This window comes from Drosophila navojoa, chromosome 2, assembly GCF_054131105.1.
Source record: "Drosophila navojoa isolate 15081-1374.11 chromosome 2, UAZ_NAV_1.0, whole genome shotgun sequence".
Classification (NCBI taxonomy): domain Eukaryota; kingdom Metazoa; phylum Arthropoda; class Insecta; order Diptera; family Drosophilidae; genus Drosophila; species Drosophila navojoa.
This window is the reverse complement of record NC_142890.1, coordinates 11,260,484-11,284,255: the sequence shown is the minus strand read 5'-3', so window position 1 is coordinate 11,284,255 and position 23,772 is coordinate 11,260,484. Positions and strand designations below refer to the sequence as shown.

General features: G+C 41.8%; 4 protein-coding genes across 5 annotated transcripts in view; 2 read left to right on the top strand and 2 right to left on the bottom strand.

Annotated features, from left to right (window-relative positions):
- Positions 1-13,639, top strand: part of mesh (sushi domain containing 2 mesh) — an 85,334-nt gene extending 71,695 nt beyond the window's left edge. Inside the window, exon 15 of the mRNA XM_089256270.1 lies at positions 13,440-13,639. The gene's annotated coding sequence lies outside the window, so the exon portion shown is untranslated. The remainder of the gene's footprint in view (positions 1-13,439) is intronic.
- The window catches only part of Gycbeta100B (guanylate cyclase soluble subunit beta-1-like), a 59,853-nt gene extending 46,208 nt beyond the window's left edge, over positions 1-13,645 (bottom strand). The window contains exons 1-3 of the mRNA XM_018113113.3: positions 13,482-13,645; positions 10,813-11,000; positions 8,866-8,939 (exon numbers count right to left, since the gene is read on the bottom strand). Coding sequence (XP_017968602.1) covers positions 8,866-8,939; positions 10,813-10,815 — 77 coding nt within the window. The 5' untranslated portion in view covers positions 10,816-11,000; positions 13,482-13,645. The remainder of the gene's footprint in view (positions 1-8,865; positions 8,940-10,812; positions 11,001-13,481) is intronic.
- A 4,622-nt stretch (positions 13,646-18,267) lies between these two features.
- Positions 18,268-21,034, top strand: LOC108649195 (adhesion G protein-coupled receptor G6). Of its 2 annotated transcripts, none has more exons than XM_089264194.1 (2): positions 18,268-19,712; positions 19,780-21,034. In XM_089264194.1, exons 1-2 carry the CDS (start codon positions 18,536-18,538, stop codon positions 20,922-20,924), a joined length of 2,322 nt encoding a protein of 773 aa, XP_089120320.1. In that variant the 5' UTR covers positions 18,268-18,535; the 3' UTR covers positions 20,925-21,034. The 2 variants fall into 2 exon arrangements, with proteins under 2 accessions (XP_089120320.1, XP_017953709.1); XM_018098220.3 differs by having other exon boundaries at positions 19,777-21,034.
- Positions 21,035-21,960: 926 nt separating this feature from the next.
- On the bottom strand, positions 21,961-23,359 carry LOC108651944 (uncharacterized). The gene is made up of 2 exons (XM_018101893.3): positions 22,863-23,359; positions 21,961-22,807 (listed from the first exon to the last, which is right to left on the bottom strand). The coding sequence occupies exons 1-2, from the start codon at positions 22,899-22,901 to the stop codon at positions 22,403-22,405; spliced, it is 444 nt and encodes a 147-aa protein (XP_017957382.1). The 5' UTR covers positions 22,902-23,359; the 3' UTR covers positions 21,961-22,402.
- Positions 23,360-23,772: the final 413 nt, after the last annotated feature.

The following is a 23,772-nucleotide window of genomic DNA, read 5'->3' as shown; positions in this document are numbered from 1 at the left end:
GGCAGCAAATTGATGTGTCCGCTGTTGCAGACACTTGAATAAATTTAATCGCATTCAATTGCGTGTTCAAGCTGCATTTCTCACTTGAATTTAAACAAAGAGAGAGAGCGAGAGTGAGAGAGCGGGAATGAGGAGAGAGAACAAAACTAAGAGCAAAGGAATTTATGAAGTTGCGCTTCGTTGATCCGCTGCATGAGTGCCATAAAAATTGCATTCAAGTGTTGCACAGCGTCCCAAGAGCAACTTTACACCCACACCCACACCCACACACACACACACACACATACAACTACGCACAGCTGTTACACAACTCTCGAATGCAATAAATAAGAATTTCTCCACTGATGCATTTAAACGCCGAATACGTGGGTCGACCATCACGCCACGCCCACCCACACACAGACTTGCCGGCCAGCTGACCACACACTGAAATGGAACGTAATTGTATTGCACACACACACACACTGCCACTCGCGCAGTCACAGTCAAAAACTTTCCGCATAGCCAGCACTGGGCGTATGATTAACGCGATAGGCCCCGTCCACAGCAGGAACAAGCGACCAGCATATTTAACTTATTTAATTAATATTTGTTGCCTGCCCGCAGGCGTCAAGGTATAGTCAGCGAGTCGACTCGTCCAAGGCTGTTCGATGGGGGGCGGGGCGGTGCTTGCTGTTTGCCTTGTATCAAGTTAGTATTATGAATTAATGGACTTTTTGTGCGGTCTTTAGTTTTGGCACGAAAGTCGATAAATTTATAATTAGCATTTGACGGCAGGTGAGCTGGAAATTAGTTAAGCACGGCCTACAACAGCTTTTCGCCAGGAATCCAACACAAACTGTTCGCACCTTAGGGCTGAAGTCGGATTTGATTATCACGTGGGGGTTGAAGCAGAGCGGAATGACCCCAATTTCGCGTTGCCTAACGGAATCAAGAAACAACGTCTAGATATGGATATATTTAGAATATATGGTCTTAAAATAAGTGTATTACTTTAGTTTAAGGAATGTAGACATGCATTTATGTATATATAAATGTATAAATAATATATTTCTTGGATTATTCAGTTTATTTATTTTTATAGAAGTTTTGATTCTATCGACTCAATTGCTGATTTTTTTTTAGATTTTTCTTGTTTGCATTCTGATTAAGCTGCTAATATATGAGGCTACTTTTCAATTCATACCAATAATAAATTGTGATGCTCTTCATAATCCTATGCTGCCAGTCGACTGGCAGTCCATATGCGTTTGTCGAGCGTACAACTCGATTATGCTTTGGTTTAGATTGATGTACTCGCTTTGAGATGCACGCCGAAAGAAGGGTCGTCTAAGGAAGTTATTGAGAAGTCATAACTGGCGATGATGAGAGCCATAGTCGAGTTTTTTCTTTGCCGCTATTCGCCATTCGCATTACGTATGCGCCGCGTGGCCAAGTTTTGAGCGCACGCACGCGAGGCGTTATTCATAAAGCGATAAAAGTGCTGCACATAAAACGCCAACTTACAAGCATAAATTGCGGACATGGGCGTGGCTACACCTGGTGTGCCAATGCGCTGAATATGAAGCAATCAAACGAACAATAAATGAAGCAGCCAAAAAAAGAAGAGAAGAAGAATAAAAGGAAAAGGACGAAAAGAAGTCGAGAAGTCGCCGCGAAGAGTCTTTGGGAGAAATCGGAAATGCAATCAATGGGAAAAGTAATCTCGGCGATAAGTGCGAAAACGTGTCAAATGAAGAGGCATTTAGACTGGCATAGCTGAGGGAGCCAGGAAGATGGGCAGATGCCCCGACTCCTGCCACACGCCTCCCCACAGTCAATATAAAGATATTATTGGATGCGTTCAACTGTCGAAAACAATCGGCGACAGTTCGAGGCGAGATATGAAAATTTGACAAACAGAAGAGCGAAAAAGTTGAAAATAAGCAAGCGATATTTTATGGAGTCTGCAGGTGTAGAAAGGGTTGATGGTTGACGACTCTAGCTGAATACCCTGTAGCCACTGGTGTGGCCATAAAAAAGTTTACGAAACTTGTGCCAAAGTTTGTAGCAATCAAATTGAGACTGAATTTAATATGGTTCCCCTCGTTCTTCTAATTTTATTGTAATACAAGCTTGCTTAGGTCATCAGTGGCCCACTATCGGATACCCTGTAATCAGTCGTTTTTTATTGTTTTTGTTTATTTATGTTTTTTCGAATAGGCTTTAGCTGAGTAAGTTTGAGCACACATAAAAGGAAAACATCTAGCAGACTCACAGACTCCATTCCAAGTTGTTTGTTGTGGTCTGTGTGTGTTGGCTTGCGATACACACACACACACACACATACATTCACATCGCACACCGCTGGCAACTTTTGTATATTTAAAACTAGAGGCATTTTTTCCAGCAAAACGAAACGGCTTTTTGGTTCGGATTGAAACTTGAGACGCACCAACGCACATTTGTTGACGCATTAGCACACACACACACATACACACACACGCCCTCAACTCGTTACATGCCTGAGAAATGCCATTTCCGTCACTCACACAGACAAACACTTGAAAAGCGACTTGAATTTCCATAATGTCTGCCATGAAAATGCGATCGATTTTCGTGTGGCAAAAAAAAAAAAAAGAAAACAGAAAAAATACAACAACAACAAAAAGGCAGAAAACAAAAAATAGAAAGAGGAAAACACCACATAATGCTGCGGGCGTGGATTTGTGTGCGTGTGTGTGTGTGTGTGAGCGAGTGTGTGTGCTGATATGAATATCTAAAGAGTGCCAGGGCCCACAAATGGTTGGCTAAAATAAAGCACTGTAACATGAAGCTTGGACAAGGCGGCTAATGGGCCTTCCTACGGCCATAAACCAAAAAGAGAAATTGAATGAAGAAAATAAAGCGACATCAAATTGTTTAAGCGGCACTTAGCGCAGAGATTTTTGCACGAAAACGCGTGTTAAATGTATATTTAATGACAGCCAAAAGGATTCAATTGCGTGTGCAGTGCCATCAGATTGAAAGTCTGCGCCTAGCTGACAAACTGGGCGCGCCTCGCTATCCCTTTGCCTTTGCCTTTGCCTTTGCGGATGATGATTGATGATACTTTAAGATTTGTCAGCAGCTGCCGCAGCTGCCACGCTTACAAAGTTAATAAGTTGCAAGAATGTGTTCAGCCTCGCAGCTCCTCAGATTCATTTGCATTTGACATGCCGCGACGTCGCACTGGGCGTATGCGCAATAAGTGAAGCGTGGCGAAAAATGTTTTGCTAGTGAAGGCGACGCGTGTATGTAGCTGCTAGCTACCAGCTAATCCATTGCTCTGTCAATATATCACATTTTCCATGCCACTAGCTACGACCCAAACGACACGGCCAGGTCGCGCAGAATTATGGCCCAATTTCGCTCGGGGGCCCTGATGACAATTCCGAACGCAACATGCGAGCTAATCAAAAAGGAAAAACGAAACGTTCCCAGATGCAAAAGCAACCCAGTTCCATCATTCCATTGGGCTGGCAGAGAAGGTGACTGAGCACTTTAGTTTGTCATCGATCTAATCAAAATTTCTATAAATTTGAATCATTTTCAGCCCAGTTATTTTCGAACTGCTCCTGCCACTGTCCCCGCCCCTGCCCGGGGCTATTTCGGGCCCAGGCGAAATTGAGTTGAAAGCGTTCTGAAGCGAGCCAGCACACAATGTGTGCATAATCAATCGCTGCCCAGTTGCCCGCATGCCAGTTGACTGTGTGGTCGGTCCGGCAGTTGTTTGAGTGAGAGTGAGGGAGAGGAGGAGTGGCGGGGGAGCGACACATTAGCAGTGAATTTTTGGCAGTAAGCACAGCAGCTCAGCTGAGCCAGCATATGCACAGACTTACGCACAAGCATGTTGACTGGAATACATACGGGCGGGAGGACAGACAAACAGCTGTGGGCGAGTGGCTTTAAGGGGGCGGGCCTTGAAGCTTAGACGCCATGCCGACACATGCAGCTTGGCCTTATTGTGGTCGTGTGAGTATGTCTGAGTGTGTGTGTGTCTGTGTGTGTGTGTAAAACATTTTATAGGCAAATCGATTTTTGTCTAAAGTGCCACAAACACGCATAGCAGCAACAGCAGCAATAGCAACGGCGGCGGCAGCGGCGGCGACAGCAACGATAACAATAACAAGGACTTTTGCAACAATAACAATAAAACGACACTGCGACAGCACAGCAGAGAGATGTGCGCCGCTGTGGGCTGCTGTCGTTGGCTAGAGGGCGGGGGGATCAGCTACATTTCCGGTCTCTGTGTATTAGCAAAACAACTGCCACTTTGACCGTGGCCAACAGTGTGCGTGTGTGTGCATGTGTGTGTGTGTGTGTGTCTCTCATGAGCTTTAATGTCAAGCGCTGCGGCCTCAACCACTGAATCAGCCAACGCGCATTGTGCACGAGCCGCTACTCAAGATTACTCGACTAAAAGATGCTCTCTAAGGAACTTGTTCATAACTTGATGTCTAATCTTCCGTACTCTTTCATATTAATGACTTTATTACGATGATTTAGTATTGGGTTTGTTGAACTCTCTTATCTGGATATACTCCCATGCTAAATGATATATATCACTAACGTAATATACCCAACTTAACCCATTTATGTGCAGAGCATGCGACGAGACAGAAGCAAGATTCAAGCTAATATTTCCAAGCAGTTGAAGCTGCTTTGGACTTAAGCTAAATCTTGTGTTTGTTCTTATTTATGTGGCAAATTAATGAAGCTCATTTGCAGATTGATGCTTTGCAATTATGCGGCAACAACAACAATAACAACAATAACGATAAAGAGTAACAGAAGCAGCCCATAAAGCACTTAGCGCCGAGATTCTGATTAAGTGCAGGCGATGGCTAAATAGCCACGTCTTCTGGCTTTAAAGCTAAATAAAGCAGCTGTCAGCTTTAAAGGCAATCAACAAGAGGTCGACTGACACAGTGCACGTTGCCAGCTAGAGAGTGAGAGTGAGAGGGAGAGTGAATGGGAGGGAGACAGAAATAGAGCTAGAGATAGATAGTCAAACACATTCATTCATTTGCGGTCAGCAGTGCGTCAATCAAGGCAAATGCCACTGCCATTCATATTGAAGGCTCAGACACAGACACACGCACACACACACAGAGGAAAAAGAGATAGCGAGACAGACTCAGACGCAGACACAGACACAGACAGTAGTTATAACGGGCACGCACGTATGCGCTGGCTCCTTGTATCCTGTCAATGGTATTCGCCTTTGGTCTTGCTTTCTTTTTAATGAACGCTTTGACAATGCCTTCGAGTGCAACTAAACGAGAGGCAAACGAGGACGTCAACTCTTGTCTGTGAGCGTTGCTAGAGATGCGAGTCTGTGACGACAGCCAGCACAAGGCAGTGAATTCTGTGCTCTATCTATAGATATATTTGAATAAATAGTTATCATACCAAATATAGTTTTAAAGTATTTTAAAAATGAAATTATAGTTAATATGAGATGTAAGTTAATGGAAATCTCAAGTGCTATTTTTAGTGATTTTATTTGAATATATTTGCCAATATTTTGATGAGATTAGATTTGATATTTAGATATATATTCTTAGGGATATTTAAAAGCTGCGAAGTGTGAGTTGCTTGAGCACTTTATATACGATATAAGTACTACTAAATCAAGTCGAATGAAGTATTCGTTCTTTTTAGGTAAAAATGCTTTTAACATAATAATCGTGAGAGTTTAACTCATACTATCGAATACAATATGCAAACTTATTTTCACAGCACGCCTTATTTGATATCTAGCAATAGTACAGCTGCTAGTAGAACTGCCCGTTGAGTACAAAACATTTATGTCTAAAGCTTTCTTATATGGCAACAGACATGTGGCTTACGTGGTATTTATTTCCCTTCCATCTCAGTATATACATACATACAAAATATATAGATTATATATATTCCCACGAGCTCACACAGTACAATATTTAAAACACGGCAAATCTTCCTTGATTCACAATCATCCAAATGCGCACACAAATATGCAAAACGTCGTCTTTTCGAAGAAATCGTGTTTAATCGTGTTAAGTTCGGTAATAGATTTCGTAATGTCCTGCACGTTAACCTGTTGAAGGTGCGAGCGCACAGACAGTCAGTCACACGGACTTCAACTCGGTTCTTGGAATCGAAAGAAAACACGACACGCGCTCAGCGCCAATTGAATATATTTAAGTGTATCTCTGTCTCTCTCTCTTTCTCTCTACCTCTCTGTCTGTGTGTCTGTTGACTCAAGTGTGGGCGAACGTCAATGCCAATGGCTGGGCGCCTCAAGTGGCTGTATAATAAGTGTGGCTCTTGCCACTGCCAACTGCCACACTGGCCCACTGCCCCACTGCCCCGCTGCCCCGCTGCCCCTCTGGCCCATTGCTTCTGTTGCAGTGATTGCCCACTGTCATTGCCGACGGGCTGCAATGTAATTAAAGTCATGTCATTGGCAGCGCCATTGGCAGACAGACGTTTAGGCCGGGGTTAAGCCGAGCGCCTTCTCGCTCAACAAATGAGAAAAGTTGGCATTCGGCTTGTATTGCTTGTTGCCTTTCATGTAGATAATTAAAAGGGTTGCTTTCTGCTGGCCGCAGTTAATGCCGCCAGTTCTTCAGTCAGCTGACTTGCGGTTAGGCCATCGAAAATCATAAATCTTGCTCAATTAGCAACAGTCCGACACAGCTCTCTACACTGACGTCATGCTCGAACGGGTGACTGGTTGCCTAGTGGCGCAAAGACCCCAAATGAACAGAAGCAGGAGCAGGAGCAGGAGTCGGAGAAATGAACGCATGACTCAGGCAGAGCCATGACTTCTACATAAAAGGCAAGCGCAGAGGCAGAAACGGGCGCTAAGCAAATACACAGGCAATATCAATAACTTAATTAAGATAAATGCGAATTGTATTTGCCTGCAGACACGAGCTCACACACGCACACACACACACACACACACACGCACACGCACAATCAGACATTTTTGGGGCGGATATCCGTTAATTCTAGCGCTGCATTTAGGCCCACAAATCGTTGTTAACATTAATGCGACGCGTGTTTTGCTTTGTTTATGTGCCACACACACACACACTCGCATACACAGCATATAACTAATTTATGCACTCTTGTGCGTAGGCGTGGCAGCACGTTCCATCCACATGAAAAATGGATAATTAGTTAATTGCGGTTAGTGTTTGGCACACAATTACGCATAAATTTATGTTTATATTAGTTATTAATTAAATGCGGCACAATGCCAATTTGCTGCAGCATCTCAAACTGTAACTGATACGAGCTGCCCTGAGGGCAGGCCAACACCAATTGAATAGTAAATAAATAACATAAACAAACACGCACACACACACACTCACACACTCACACTCACACTCATGCGAGACACAATTGTTTTCACATACATCCGGCAGTTAGTAAAGTGTTTGTGCGCCTGTCTGTGTGTCATGTGGGATTCATTTCAAATGAGTCGGGATTCATTAAAGCAAGTCGTTAGCTATTACACCGATATCATTTGTTTAAGTCAGCCCTTGTGCTAATTACATTAGCGAGTGACACGTTATGGATATTGCGATAATGATCGTTGGCATAATTATGTTTGAAATTATTTTCATTTTAATTGTCATTCCAATTAGCATTAATACTCTTTAATATTATCATTATTATAACTGATTTCATTATCATTATCATTGTCATTGTCAGTGTCATTGTCATTGTCATTGTCATTGTCATTGTCATTGTCATTGGGTCATTGTCATTGTCATTGTCATTGTCATTGTCATTGTCATTGTCATTGTCATTGTCATTGTCATTGTCATTGTCATTGTCATTGTCATTGTCATTGTCATTGTCATTGTCATTGTCATTGTCATTGTCATTGTCATTGTCATTGTCATTGTCATTGTCATTGTCATTGTCATTGTCATTGTCATTGTCATTGTCATTGTCATTGTCATTGTCATTGTCATTGTCATTGTCATTGTCATTGTCATTGTCATTGTCATTGTCATTGTCATTGTCATTGTCATTGTCATTGTCATTGTCATTGTCATTGTCATTGTCATTGTCATTGTCATTGTCATTGTCATTGTCATTGTCATTGTTATTTCCATTGACATCTTCATTACCATTGTCATTATAATTTCTATTTTCATTGATATTGTCATTGTCATTGTTACCAGTCATTACTAATATTATCATCTCTTTCAGTTGAGTTATTACTATTCTCATAATCATTACCACTATCAGTGTGTTAATCACTAATTATCATTATGCTCATTGTCATATGGCCTTCGAGTAATCCTAATTCTAGTAATATGGTAATAAAAGTTATTCAAGACACTTAATTTCTCTGTATTCTTAAGGTATTTCGGCACTTCTGTCAAGACAATCTGCTACCTGGCTTCAATTAAAAATGTATACCTTTAATTTGTACCGTTTCGCAACTTTGGTCCAAGCTGGTTCTGTGTCCTCCCTTCAAACACCAACTCCAACTGGTTTGCATAAAATATACGACATGCTAATAATCAGCAGCATTTGCATCTGTATCTTCATAAATACGTTTGCTGCCTTAACGAAATTAATGAACTTTCGCATAATACAATATGTTAATCAAGACGTCCACAGCTCGTTTCATCCCGCAAAACAATGAAACACATTTCCAGCTGTTTGTGCTGGGAGTGTTTTCTCTGGGAAACTCGCCTTATTTTTGTAGCGCACAATAAAAGTCGCACATTAATTTCTGATGATATGCCAAGTTGTGGCTTAAGACGATACTAGTTTTCGCATTAGACGCATCTAATGAGTTTCTGTCTGTGCGCCAGTGCTGGCGCTACTTACTTGATCTTCTCCCATATTTCCTCGCCGAAATGCTTGAGTACCAGCAGCTCCAGGGCGTAGTTAACAAAGCCATACTGCAAATAGAAATAATAATATCATATTATTATGGGACAGTTACATGATAATGCCCAATAAATTTGTATATATACAGATACATATACATTTACATACTTGAATTGTTGGTATTTTATCTGGATTTCATTTATCTAAATGCCGAAATTTAACTGGCGACCATTCAGAAATTACAGAAACATTTTTATGGCCACTCAAAATGAAATCATAAAAGTGCCAGCTAAATTGAATGCTGCCAACATTTTAATTACATTCGCAGGCGAAATAAAGTGATAATAAAATGGACCTCAGCTAAGGATGCACGGCTAAAAAAAAACACTGAAAAATGAATATATAAATAAAACAACAAATTCAAAGAGAGAGAAACGCGTTCAGGCTTATTTTTTGGGGCCTGCGAAATGTTGTTAAAAATGTGAAATCAATAAGGATTGCGCATTTCATTTCTTTTAAATGTATCCGACGAGCAATCAATTTGATTTGTTATGCGAAATCAAGTCGCACACGGAGCGAGGGCGAGTGAAACACTCTAACGCTCTTACATGCCCATAGAGCATTGCAAGATGGCGCACAATCAATCGCTTCCGCCGGAAGTGCTGCAAAGCAAGCCAGGAAAATACTTGAAATATATTTACATACATTACGCATACGTCTAGTGGGCCATAGGAGCTTCTGCTGCTGCTGCTGTTTGTTAACTGCCTGATGAAGATATATCTAACCGATATTTGATGTTTATTGCCTTTGTTGTGCATATATTGAAATGTTCCAGCATTAACGCAAACAGCAACAACAACATATCCAAACAAAAACCAACAACTAGAGCCAAGCAATTGCACGCGGATGCCAGTTTGACGTAATTTAAAAATAGAATGGAAAAGCAGGCGAAGAAATGCGAAAATCGCTATCATTATATGAGGAACGCTGCTGATGTGGATCCTTCTGAGTGTCTCTCTGTATGCGTGTGTTTGCATGTGTGTGTGTGTGTGCGTAACATGTCAACATGTGAAGTTTGTTTGCCTTGTCATTGAGTTGATATTCTTGCCAAGTTGAGTTTTATCATTGTCCTTGGCATCTAATTTGTTCCACCTAAGGCCTTTAAGAGACGTTTTTGGTTTTGAATGTTTGATTTATGTCATAAAATCAGCACACGTCGGCTTTTCTGCGTATTATGTATATTAAATAACATTTCAAGTTTATTTATACTGTGGTCTATATGCATATATGCACACGTATTTGCGATGCACATATATATACGTTTATATATTAATTCATTTTTTTTTCCTTAATTGAATTGACGTTTGGCACAAATTCATGAGGTAGTGCTTCAATACTCTAGGTTATATATAACTAAAAATATTTTTTGTGTACTTTATTTTTATTTATTTTAGCAAAATTTCATCTAAAATACAATATTCAATTTTCTTAATCAAAATATGATTGGGATAATAATATTATATTTTCTGATTAATATATCAAATTGAGATTTGCATGTACAGATACATATACATATTTTATTTTAGCTAAATATTTTCTCTATTTTGCCATTCTGTTTATATGCATAGTAATCCATCAATTCTATATTCAATATTCTACATCAATCATTTATGAATCCTCTCAACTATCTAAATATTTTGCCTCCTTCCAAAAACTGCATTTGTTTATTCTGCTCTCTCTCTCTCTATGTTTTCTTTTTTTTGTCGATATTTTTTCCTTTGAAACATTTGGCACTTTTAGCTATGAAAATTTAATTTATCATTTAGCTGGGCCATCAATTAAATATTTCACTACATTGATGACACGCTATTTGAGTTAGTTCCCGGGTCTGTTCATGCATGAGCTCGATTTCGTTTCGAGTGCACTCTGAATACTCTAACTTACCATTTTGGCCGGCTGTTTGAGTTTCGTTTGGTTGGTTGAATTGCAAAGAGTTTTTGCTGGCGCTTTAATTCACTTGCACAAATTGCTGTTTATCATATGCGATGCATAACGCTTTGAATATATTTAATATTTATCGAGTTGAAATGGATTTCAGTTTAGCACTTTAATTATTATTTTTCCATGGGGAGCTAGAATTTATGTAATTTAATTGTTGACATATTTATAGTAAAAAATATTTCAGTTCAAGTTGAGCAAAGTTTTTGGCGAAGCTTTAAGGACTTCTGTGGGCCACTGAGATGACAACAGAAATTCCACAAAGGACATGAATATTTCATGAATTTAAACATTGAAATCGGCTTAACAATGTTTTCAGTTTTGCATTTCGTTTCGCTCGTTCCGTTTCGCTTCGTTTAAATTTTGTTGGCCTTTGGTTTTATTTATTTTCTGACCTGGCCTAGCCTGGTCTGGCTTGGCTGGTCTCGGCCGGGCCAGCGCCTTGAATATGTCAAGGGACCACCCCCCACCGTTCTTCATTGTGTTTTTTTGTTTCTTTCTTATGTTTTGTGAAAACGAAATGCTAATCAAATATGCCAATGAGTGCGAGTGAGCTCTTAAGGAGCTCCTAGCTGCTACATATATGCTTCGCCATTTGCTGGCGGCTTATTGCAGCTGTTATTGCATGGCAGCCTGTTTGTTGCATGCCACATGCAACACGTGCAACTGCCAAAGGCGCACACGAAGCCAGCCCAACTGGGTCACAACAAAGGCATGCGAGAAGCAGCTAAAATGGCAACAACAAGCGGCACAAAGGATGCAGAACGCTGTTTAATTACACACACAAACTCGCGCGCGCACACACACAGTTTAAATGGGCGTATGTGTGTGTGTGTGTGTGTGTGTATAGCAAGTCAAGCGTAGCACCAAAATTTATGCGCCACGCCAAGTGTGCGGCAATTAAGGCGTCACCCATTTCTAAGCCAGCAGCAACACTGCAAAATCCACACGTTGGGGCATGCAACTGGGTGAACGAGGGGCAGCGGAGTAAGTCCTTGCTGCATGCTTAGCTGTTTGCTAGGATATGCCCCGTTTTTGCCAAGTCAAATTTAAGACGAATGCCCTTTGGAGCGGCCGCAAAAGTTTAACAAGTTTTTTTTAAGGCTCAAGTTAAAATATCGATTTTTATCTTGCCCGCTCGCGCGCGTTTATGTGTGTGTGTGTGCCATTAGCGCGCTCGTTAAGGTGCATAGCAGGGATATTTATACACCGTTTATATATACTTATATTCTGTACTTATTTCAGCTTTATTATTGTTTGACTTTTGCTTTTCGGCCCGCGTCACATTTATCGCTTATCGCTTAGCGTTCGGCACAGTTGTTTGCGTTGAGCCACTTCTGCCAACTGATTTGGGCGTTTATTGCATATTAATCAGACGAGTTTAGCACGCTCCACACCTGGCTGCCAACTAAACAAGCAACCAGCCAGGCGCCAGACCCACTTCAGCTGCCTTCCAATTCAGCGAATTTTAATTACGTGAAACATTTGACATTTTGCGAAATAGGAGCTCGCCTGCCAAGTAGAGTGTGACAATGCCGTCTCGAGTGTATGTGGGAGCTGCCAACTCTTTGCCCGGGCCTAAGGAATGACAATGTCAGAAGGTGGTGGCCGGGTGTTCGGTTGGGCGATCAGGCATGCCAGGAAATGCCCTCGAAACGTTTTGTCAACCTAGCGGTGCACGCAAGTGTTAAACACGCGAATATTACTTAACTCTAATGATATTTTTGCTGCTTATTTGCGGCCAAATTGTCTGTCAATTTGGCACTAAACGTGCAGTAACTAAGTAAACGATGGCCCGCTCACTCAGCCAGAGCTCAATCCATAATGAGCCCACAGCCGAGGCGGCTTAGGTCGTGCTGTGCGGCCAGTTGTTCAATTGGGCAATTGTATGTTCAACTGGGCAAACATTTATCAAAACTAATGGACGTTTTACTATCCGTGCCAGCCCGAAAAGCGGCAACAGCAACACCAGCAACACCAACAACCACAACCACAATAACAACTCGCAACAACTGTCCACAAATTGCCGCGGGCACGCAAAGCCAAATGTCTAATAAACTTTGACATATTGAGGCAAATATTTCTATTCGTTTTGTTCCAACGCTTTGTCCACTTGTACTATTGTAATTTTTTTCTTATTCGTGGACACCGAAAAAACCAAAAAAAAAAAAAAAAATAAATAAATAAATACAAAAACCGTAAAACATAAATTATGACACGCCCCCTTGCTGCCGCCCTATCACTCGGTAGAGACAATAGCGACAGAAATATGCGGACCGAAATAAATTAGAGCCCTCAAAAGTATGCTTTAATTTTTGTTCAGGGAAGCGTTGCGCATACGCCGCTTTGACTCAGTCCTTTGGCGGGATTCTCACACATTTCTTATGTGCTTTTGTTGTTAATGTTGTTTTTGTGTTTTTGTTTTTATTATTTTGCGATTTGCTTGCGCCGCTGTATTTACTTTAATATATTCGTTCACTCCCGGCCTTTGTTTTATTTTTGGCTTGTGATTTATTTGTTTTGTATTTGAGATTTGACTTTCACTTCAGTTTCGCTAAACAACATCCTGACACACACTCACACACACACACACACGCACACACTCGGTCACTCACAACTCTCGCATTTGGGTTCTGGGCTCTGTGATAAGCGAAGCGCGCGCGAGCCTTCTTTGAATAACCGTTAGCTCAGGTTGTGCGAGCGCAATGCTTGAACAGTGTTAGCTTGAAGCAGCCATCGACGACTGAGCAGCCGCCGCTCGATGCTTGTTATATTAACGGACACCGCCACACAGCTGGCGCCAGGACACTTGTGTGCGCTTTTCCAACAGCCACTAACGCGCTGGCTGGTGTCAGCTCCTGTCGCCTGCCAGCCGCTAGTCAATGTGCCAGGCACACGCTCAGCTGTTTACGAACGAAAGCTGTCGAAAAGCTCGCTCTCACGAGCACTCTCTCTGTCTCTCTTTCGCTTTTCAGACTGTTGTGGCTACTGGCCAATAGATGGCTCTGCTTACATTCAAGTTTAATTGCTTTCGCATTTAGCATATTTGCATTATGAACTTTAGCTTAAAATCATTGATGGACTATAAATAAATCATATATATTATGGTTTAAAATTAAATCAATAATTTTCGTTTGGCACTCTTTCAATTAAGATTAACAAAGACACAGCTTAAGCCCAGGCGATGCTTCTAAATATAGTCCCTGTGCTAAATATATTTTCAGTACACTCACTTTGAGAACACACACACTCGCATTAGCGCTGCTTAATTGTAATCAAATTGATTATCTATCAAGGAGAGCAAATTTAGATACTGCATCACTGAGATTCCACACCGAACTCAGCTCCACGGAGACAGAGTATTTTGCCGTCATAATCGGAGCAGCTGCAACGTTTTTTATTTGTTTTAATTCAGCTTTTATTTAAGGCCACGCTGAAAGGCTGCAAGTGCAGCCGCAGAGACCACAACAAAAGTCAGCTGCGATGTCTGATAAATGTCGGCATAAGGCCAACGAAGGAGCTGCCGCTGGCAGGCTGACAATGCCGTTGACACTGATAGAATGGGCCTTGAATAGAGAAAGTGTAGCCAGGTATGGCTTGGGCATTAGCGCCCGCAGCAGACAGCAGTCTATTAAAATCAGAGCCAAATAGACGTAGACCACAAATAGAATACCCTAACCAGCTAACCAGCTTTGCCTTGAAATAGAATGGAAAGCACTGCAGCTGCTGCTCAGGCAGCAAAGTCAAATTAAGAGCTCTCGAGTTTGGCAAGTAAATGCAAAAGAATGTGAGCACTGTAGCTAGGATACCTCAGTAGATACCCTACAATTTTGATGGGAAAACCTTTTCAGTTTTTCTAATCAAGTGCTTGCCGCAAAGATGACAATCTGTCTGACATTTAATTAACAAACAAGAAGCGTAGTGAAGAAGTTGAGCTACGAACCGAACACACACACACACACAAAACCCACTGACAATAATGGTATTCAGAGTGTGTGCCCAGCACTTCGGTAGTTGCGCATAGAGACACAGGACAAGCGCAGCCAGGATAATCGCATCACACTTGAGTAAATAAGTTCCTGAAGTGGAACCAGCCAGGCAAGCAGCGCACATCCCACAGACCCCCCCAAAAAAAACCGAAAGGAAACTTTGTAGCCAGTCTCGATGCGCAGCCTAATGGCTGCCATCATCTCCGCCTCTCCCCTTGCACGGTGGAGTGACAGAGCGTGTGACAGAGACAGAGAGATATTGCATTTATGTAGGTGCAATTCGAGTCAATGGGAAGGGGAGAAACTGTTTATCTGATTGAGAGCAGCAGTGCACAGGTTGCGTTTCACTAAGCAGCTACTTGACCTCTTTGTATACATCATTTGTACACCATCGTCAATCAATCAATCAAGCAACTGCGCACACAATGGCGTTTAAACTTTAATAATTTGGTCATAACAATAGTAATTAAAGATTTGTTTAATTAGCATGTCAGAGCATATAATACGATTAACATGGAAATCGCATTTCAATTTTGCAGCTGCTGCTATATAAAGTCATAAATCAACAACTATTTTAAGCGGCAAATAGCTGCTTACATACCCACAGCTATTATTATTATTATCCGTTGCCAAATAAACAGCTTATGCGAATTGGGCAATACTTACATATATACTAAATAAGATAGTAAATATAAATATTATATATATATATATATATATATATATATATATATATATATATATACATTTTTGGCCCCAAAAAACTGAAAATAATATTAAATAATATTGAAAATAATATTTTAAATCTTCATAAATAATAAAAAAAAAAAATATGATAATGTCATAAATATTTTCATAAATCTTATACAATATATAAATAAACATTTTATTCTAAAGAAAAAAAAATTAAAATTCAAACGTTTATTAGAACAGTTTACTTAATTTTGACTTGCATCCGCCGAACTATGCTATGCATGAAAGCCGTTTTGTTCCATCGCAATTTCATCTGGGTTATTCCCATATATACCAAATATTTTCATATAAATTCTGTTAAAAGAATTATGCTTTAAATAATTACTTTATTTTACTCATTTTTCTTTACTTATTGCTATATTAATACCTGTTACTTTCTAATATTAATATTTGCCGCATTTCTGTGTGCACAAATGTATCATATGAATTTCTGCTCCAGGTCATCTTTGCTTCGATCATCGTCAGGAGAAATTCCACAAATAATTATCCATTTAATCAAACTATTATATTGAATTATGATAATTTATAGCACACTCAAGTGGAATTCTGACTTTTCCCGATTGTTATTTGATTTACTTTTAAGTTGCTTCTTAGCATAAAATATAGAGTGGAAAAACTCGATTTGAATTGGCAATCATTGGAGCTGAGCAAACATTTTATTTACTCTCATGGATGCACGTTATTCGCTTTGATGAAATTCTTTTGCGCTTCAGCACATTTATTGCATTTCGATGCTCACCTTTGCACTTTCATACTTCGTCAGCGCACAAATATTTGAATATTCTGCAATTTTTGCATTCCACCCGCCCAGACATATTGACTCAAGCATAAGAGAAATGTCCGACAGGACCTCAAACTGCAGTTGACCAGATGCAAAAGTTGTTGCAACTATGCAAATGGCCCAAGGCAAATCAAGATATGTTTATATGTATATGTATATATAATATGAACATTCATAACAACATTCGCATGTATCCTTAGTTGGGGTTCATTGAGGCTAAGCCAGTAACAAGCTCTAATAAGCATGACCCGAGGAATTATACATGTTCTTGAAGTTGGACAAGGATTATAAAGGGATCATAGTATGAGGAGCGCAATAGAACAATGCAAAAGATTTTATAGTTTAATCTTTGTACAATAACAAAGCAAAAGAAATTCAATTCTATAATTGGTTGCATTTCTCTATCTACATGAATTAATTGTGGATATAAGTCTTAATGCATTTACTGAAACAGATTCAATCCATATATTTGATTACAAGTTTCACAAATATTCCGCCTGGATAAGAAATTTTCTCCATGACTTGATACATGTATTTACATCATATTTAGCGACATCTTCTTATGAAAACTTGTCAAGCAACGGAAATGGGTTTCGGAATGGACCGGAACGAATCAGACACAGATGAATACATATGATGGTAGTGATACTTTGCATTTGTATTAAATATATTTAATTCAAGATGCTCAATTTAGCATTTATTGTTAACAAAGTTCTGCTGTGACTGTTTTTATAGGTTAAATAATCTTATAGTAGATCAATTCATGCTGGTTCCTCATTAAACATAGCTTCATCTGCTTTTCACGAACACTTGCTTAAATATTTTGGTCAATTTGCTGAGATAAGCTATAGAGCAGATGTTATTAACCTCTTAATCTTAAAAATAATCTTAACAAATGGACTTCCTCAAAAATTGACCTACAGATTTTTAATTATAGTATTTATTCACGCATCAGAAAAATTTGGATTGAACACTAACTGGAGTTCATTTATCTTTTATATCCCAACCAAATATAATCTATTTAAACAAGATTTCAGCAATCTTTTCGCAGATTCATCTGCCATGAATGGCACAACTAATTTGGCCTTCTCGTTGCCTTCCTTGTCGCTAGTGACAATATCACAGCATATTTCCGTTATAAGCAAAATCATGGTAGTTTATTTTCAAATACCAAAAGATAGCCTTCTGATAATTACCGTTGTCTATCATCCATTGCCAGTTGAGCAATGAAATGTGCCACCTTCAAAGTGCTCATAGTCGCGCTCTAATTCGGATTATGATCTAATATAGATTTCTGGTTTCTTTAGAGAAATATTACCCAAATTTTATTTATTGTATCGGTATAGTTATAAACGGTTCGATATTAGAAACTGTTCAAGATTAATGTGCGCGACGCGTGTGTTCTTGTTGATTTTAACAACTTGAGCCAGATGTTGGTCCATTAATTAAATTCGAGTGGCCTCAAGACAAATAAAAAGTCAACTAGTTGGCACACTTGACCGCCAATAAAAGCAAAAACGCAAATCCGAATAAAATTCGGCTCGAGCTGGAGCGCTGACAGCCCGAGCTCGAGAGGTTTGCGTATAAATGAAGAAGCTGTCGACAGGCCGAGGCGCTGCTGCTGCTCAGTATTCAATATAATATTGTAGAAATTATAGACAAACTCAATTGAATTGCTGAAATGGCGTGAAATGTGCCAGGTGAGGGAAGAGGGGCGAGAGGCGTGGAGACGCCCGCTCACCTCTCGGTTGATTGCTCTGACGTTGAGCAGCTACCGATCGAACTTGAACTTGAGTTTTTCTGCCAAGAGTCAGCAGCGAGTGAGGTCGCTACACACACATACACGCACATACATATACATATATAAAGTATTTATTTATTTAAATATTTATGAATGTATGTATTCATTTATGAATGAGCAGGTGAGTAATTACGTAATGCGGATAAGCGCATCTCGGCTACAAATTGATGACTTCGAATTGCTCAAGTCGTGATGCTATTCGAGCTCGAGCCAGACGCGACAGTCGAGCGTGGCGCTAGCTGGGCACAACAACACAACAGCGGCTTAAACAGCTTAAACAGCTTAAATACTTTGGCAGCTTAACGGGCTTAAATCATGTGTCGCCGTAATTAACCAGTTGGCGAAATGATTTGGCAGCTTTGCTTAATCTTGGCTGCTCTAGGGCCCAGTCTGGCGCATGTGCGTCTGGCACCCAGCACCACCGAGCGAAGTGTTCAACTCTTTCCACAGCAGCAATGGCAGCTTAGGAGCCACAGCAGCACAGTGAAACCTGCCCAGAGTGTGTTTTATATGAAGCTGCTGCCCGTGGCTCACTGTGAGCCAGAGGATTTCCAGCACAACTACAAAGTGTTGAGTGCGACTGGCGAGGTGACCTTCGAGCCACATCTGAATCATTTTGGACGCACCAGGGCTGGGGGGTGGGCGAGCATGCGGGATCTGTGCTTGGATGAGCAGGGCCTGCCCTGGCGGCGCCTGTGCAACGCAAGTGCTGAGTGGGCCACTCTCGGGAGTGTGAACTGTAGTGCCGGCAGCCAGCTGAGCCGACAGCTCAATCAGCTGCGCGAAGATGTCCAGAGTAGGAGCAGCACAGCCGTCGCCCTGAGCAAGCTACGGCATTTACTGACTGAGGCACGGGGTCAGCTCGCCCCGGTTGATGTCTACAGCACGGCGCAAATATTTGCAGAGCTGCTGGAGCAGCAGCAGCCGACGGGAGCGGTGAGCGCAGATCTCGTTGGCATTTGCCGGGAGATCATGTCTAGCGATGAGCAGGTGCTGCGGCTCTCAGCAGAGGTGAATGCGACCAACTCGCTGCTGAGCAAGTTCGAGGATTATATGGATGCACTGCCTCCGCAGCTGGTGCCGAGCGAGAGCTGTGGGAAGACAAGAGCTGAGGCGGACAAATCCACTGAGAAGGGCGTGCAAGCCGTTAACTATGCGCAGCTGGGCGTGCAGGCGCTGATGAGCAGCAATCTGAGCGTGTTCTATGTGAATCCGGAGTGTGAGAATATCACTGGCATAGCCATATATGCAGCAGGAGCTGCGGATCGAATGAGCGCTAGCAGTGGCTTCTGGTATCGCTTTCTCTATGCCAACGAGAGCCTGGAGCAGCTGAGAGCCGAGAGAGACCTGCAAACGGGAACCTACCTGCCAACGCAGCTGTGGGAGCAGCTCAGCCAAAGAGGCGCCTCGTATCTGGTACTCAAGGTCTACGCTCACGATGGACTCTTCGTGGAGAGGGCTCAGCAGCGCAGTCCGAAGCCACGCAGTCAAGTGCTGTCCATATCCATACCGGGTTTCGAGGGTAAGTCCAGCTAGCAAAGTCCAACTCAGCCATCGCTTGGCTAACAATCCTGCAATTTCTGTAGGAGCTCAGTTGCCTGCGCCGCTGCCCTTTCTGCTGCCACGTGTCGGAGTCTCCGGCAAGGACAGCCGTTGCGGCTATTGGAACTATGGGAGCTGGCTCAGCGATGGAGTGAGCACCTGCGGCGGTCATAACGAAGAGCCTAATGTGCTCTGCGAGGCGCAGCATCTGACGCAGTTCTCCTTTCTGATTGGCGGCAGCTTCACTCAGCACTCAGCGGAGGCATCGGATGTGCTGCTGGAGGCGGCACATGAGCAGCTGCTGGACCTGATCACCCAAGTGGGCTGCGGCCTCTCGCTGTTCGGATTGCTCTTCATCTTTTTGACTGCGGCGCTGGTTGAGAAATGGCGCAGTCAAGCATCCACCAAGGTGCTGCTCCATCTCTGCCTGGCCCTCGCCCTGCAGCTGCTGCTCTTCGGCTATCTGGGGGCAGAGCAACTGCATCTGAAGCAGAGCTGGAATCGCTGCCTGATATCGGGCGCTGCGCTGCAGTACTCTGTGCTCGTCATCTTCAGCTGGATGCTGATTATAGCCTTTCTGCAGTTTCAGCGTTACGTGACAGTGATAGGCGTGGCTCGGCCCAGTCACTACATACTCATCTCGGCCTTGGTTGCCTGGACGCTGCCACTGCTGCCCACATTCTTGGTCGTTCTGCTCGACGCCGACTCCTTTCAGCCGTCACAGCATCAGTTGAAAGGCAACGCGGCTCTGTGCTATCCCTCTGGCTATGGCCTGGCGCTGGGCGTCGTGCTGCCCATTGGCTTGGTAACCTTTGCCAACGCCTTCATGATGCTCTGCATCATTTATAGCATTCATCGTGCCCTCAATCCACGGCGCCAGCTAATTATACAGCAGCTGCGTTTGTCCGTCCTGCTGTTTTTTCTGCTGGGCCTCACCTGGATCTTTGGCCTGTGCAGCTATATGCGCCTGGGCATTATATTCTCCTATCTCTTTTGTCTCAGCGCCACGCTGCAAGGCTTTGTGCTCTTTGTTTATTTTGTGCTTTTGAATGCCTCAAATCGACACGCTTGGCTGAGTCTCATTTGTTCCAGGCAGATGAAAATAAATATGCCCAATGCGGAACGGCAGTCAATGTCCACTTCGTCCAGCAACACTTCCAGACGAACCCAATCCTCAGTGAAGTCCATTTGAATTTCGTTTAGCGGCAAACAACTTTATGTAAAGTTTGTCACAAGTATTTTATCTATAGGTTTAAGCATAATTGTTGAAGTGGAATAAAAAGCGGATAGTTAGAATAACTTTGTTCTGGTAACAGTGCAGCTCAATTCTATTACTAAATCAATAAAGACTATTTTCAGATATACTATACAATCATGTTCGTATGCTAGCTACTGCAGCAGACAGTCAGATTAAATACCTGTATATCAATATTTCTATTTCATTTCTAACCCGTAGCGACCTCACTCACGAGATTCCTAAATATTATACATATTAAATACCTATCAAAGCTTAAAATCTATTTAAGCTTAAAAACTCGCTTTAAGCTATTAATCATTTAGCCATGACACACAACCGACAACTAAAAGCTTAATAGACGCTTCGCCAGTTAAGACACCAACCACTTTACACAGTCCCTAAACGTTTTAGCAATGCATCAAACCGGTTTCCCAGTTTGACATGCACTGTACATTGGCTTACAAACCCAACCAAACTGTGTTTGACTTTTACACCGAACTGAACAACTGGATGCTATGGAAATGAGTTTGGCGGAGTTAGTTATCATAGCAAATTATATATGCATCAAATAGAATATATACATATTTATTCTTAATTTTATGTTTCTTGCTGAAATATATTCATAATGATATGGAGTGGTTTCGGTGCGTCAATAGTTGGATTTTAGCGAATGTTAAATGTTAATCCATAAATGTTTTCGGTCGTTATGAGTTGTCAATAAAAACAAAATGGGTTTGGAGACATTTAATATTAGATTGCTTTTGACAGAAGGGAATGCGTAACTGCTGCGACTAATCTGCACTACCAAATCCGATCGCGACCTTATATAGCAATTTATTGCAATTTCGAGTTCAGTTTCTGCTTCAGTTTCAGTTTTAGTTTTAGTTTCTGTTGTTTTTATTTTGTTTATATAGTTTTTTCCGCTTTGTGTCGGTCGCGTTTTGGTGCGTTTTAATTTATCGCTTCTAAATTATGTAAATTATATGACAAATTTAATTTTGGTGAATGTTTTTTTGTTTTTTTTTTTTTTTTTTTTCTGCGTGTGTTTCATTACGAACTATGCGTGGCTTTATTTATTTAATTTGGTTTCTTATCTAATTCCGCAATTTGGAGGCTGAAATTGAAAAAACGGCCGTAACTCAGAGTTATGCTTTGGTTTTGCTCTCAGTCAACAAATTGGCTTGAACTTATGTTAGAATACGCAACGCTTAGACTATGCTCATTATATTTAAATATATACATGTATCGTTAAATTATTTAACAACCAGTAGGATTATAACAAATTAACCCCATTTACCGGCTGCTCATAGCGAACGGCATTCCGACTGCCATCGTCTAGGCTCATTTGAATAACAGACGATGCCGACGCATCTTCCTTCCCCCTCTCCATTTGTATTTCTCCATTGGTTTCGTTCGCTTAATCATGTGTGTATTCAACGCCGTATCCGCACCAGCCTTAACGGTATGTACGAAGTTCCGGGTGCCACATCCTTGCCCTCCGGCAGGAAGTTCATCGCATAGTTTTTGGGCGTCGGCGTATTCGGCGGCAGCATGAACTCGAAAATCAGCTGCCTGGTGGTCGGAGCTGATTGCAGCTGGCGATTCGGCTGCATCTGCACATCCACCCGGGCCAGCTGCCACTGCTGTGAGCGCTGCCTGTCAGCCATCTGGAAGCGCTGCAGGTGGCCCTGGATGATGCGACGCAGCGCCGCCATCGTCGTCGCACTTGGCGGATCATAGAAGTATATGCCGCTCTGCGTCGGCCGCTGCGTGGGCGTCTGGCGCGGCAGGTAGGCGGGGCCGGCGGCGCTTGCAATGCCCAGCAGCAATGCTACCAGCTGGAAGACAAATTACATTCCATATATTGGCATATTGTTTGCCAGCTCCACTTACGCAAAGGCACGTCCTATATACGTCCATGTTGCCTGCCATGATTAAATATCACTCGACACCAGCTACTGAGTACACGATACTACCGACTAACTGCTCTCGGCTCTCGGTTCGCGGCAATCGATTGTTGGCTCGCTGCTCGATATTCAATACACACGCTCGCCGACTCGCTTGGCTCAGCAGTTGCTCGACAACTGAATCCGGAGGCAAAGTTTCGGTTTCAAGTTCACGGGCCACCGCAAATGCATTTACATAAATTTCCAACCGGTGCTCGATGCTAACCATCTCCATCTCCATCATCAACTAGATCTCTGCCTCTCTCTCTCTCTCTAGCTCGCTCTCTCGATTGTCGTCTCTATCTTTGTTTGGCTGGCAGCTGTCGCTTTATTTTTAAAAGTTAATTCTTCTGCTAATGCTGCCAACGGGGCACGTGATTTATGCAAATATTTATCTTATGATCATCTTCTTCTTTTTTCGTTGTTGTTGCTCCCTCTCTCTTTATTTTGGGAATACTTAGACTTAAGTATAGAATGATCTGATTTTGAGTTTGCTTCCATTTTATACACATTACCATACTCATTAGATGGACATCAAAAGGGTATCATAAAGCTTAGCCACATACTAAAAATTTGACATTTCTTGAATAGCTGCGGCAATTAAGTTGTTCTGGCCTTATAACACGCGCTGTTCTATATGGACATAGAATGGGTTCTTAAATAGCACACTTGAGATAGTTTTGATTTAGTTTAGTATATCAGTTTTAAATTGAGGTAAAATTGAATTAAATAGCTATTCATATTTCAGTAAATGTCTTAATTATGTAAAAACATCTTCCATTAGAGCGTGTTTTCGAGGCACTCAAATAGTTTAATTTAAATAATGAGTAGATAACGCTTAAATACTCTGCCGTACA

What these genes read in the sequence shown, in the direction of transcription:
- LOC108651944 (XM_018101893.3), bottom strand. Translation starts at nt 22,901, where the DNA reads ATGGCAGGCAACATGGACGTATATAGGACGTGCCTTTGC. An exon ending in TATATAGGACGTGCCTTTGC is followed by an intron (nt 22,808 to 22,862) that starts GTAAGTGGAGCT and finishes TTTGTCTTCCAG; the next exon opens with CTGGTAGCATTGCTGCTGGG.
- LOC108649195 (XM_018098220.3), top strand. Translation starts at nt 18,536, where the DNA reads ATGATTTGGCAGCTTTGCTTAATCTTGGCTGCTCTAGGGCCCAGTCTG. An exon ending in ATCCATACCGGGTTTCGAGG is followed by an intron (nt 19,713 to 19,776) that starts GTAAGTCCAGCT and finishes CAATTTCTGTAG; the next exon opens with GAGCTCAGTTGCCTGCGCCG.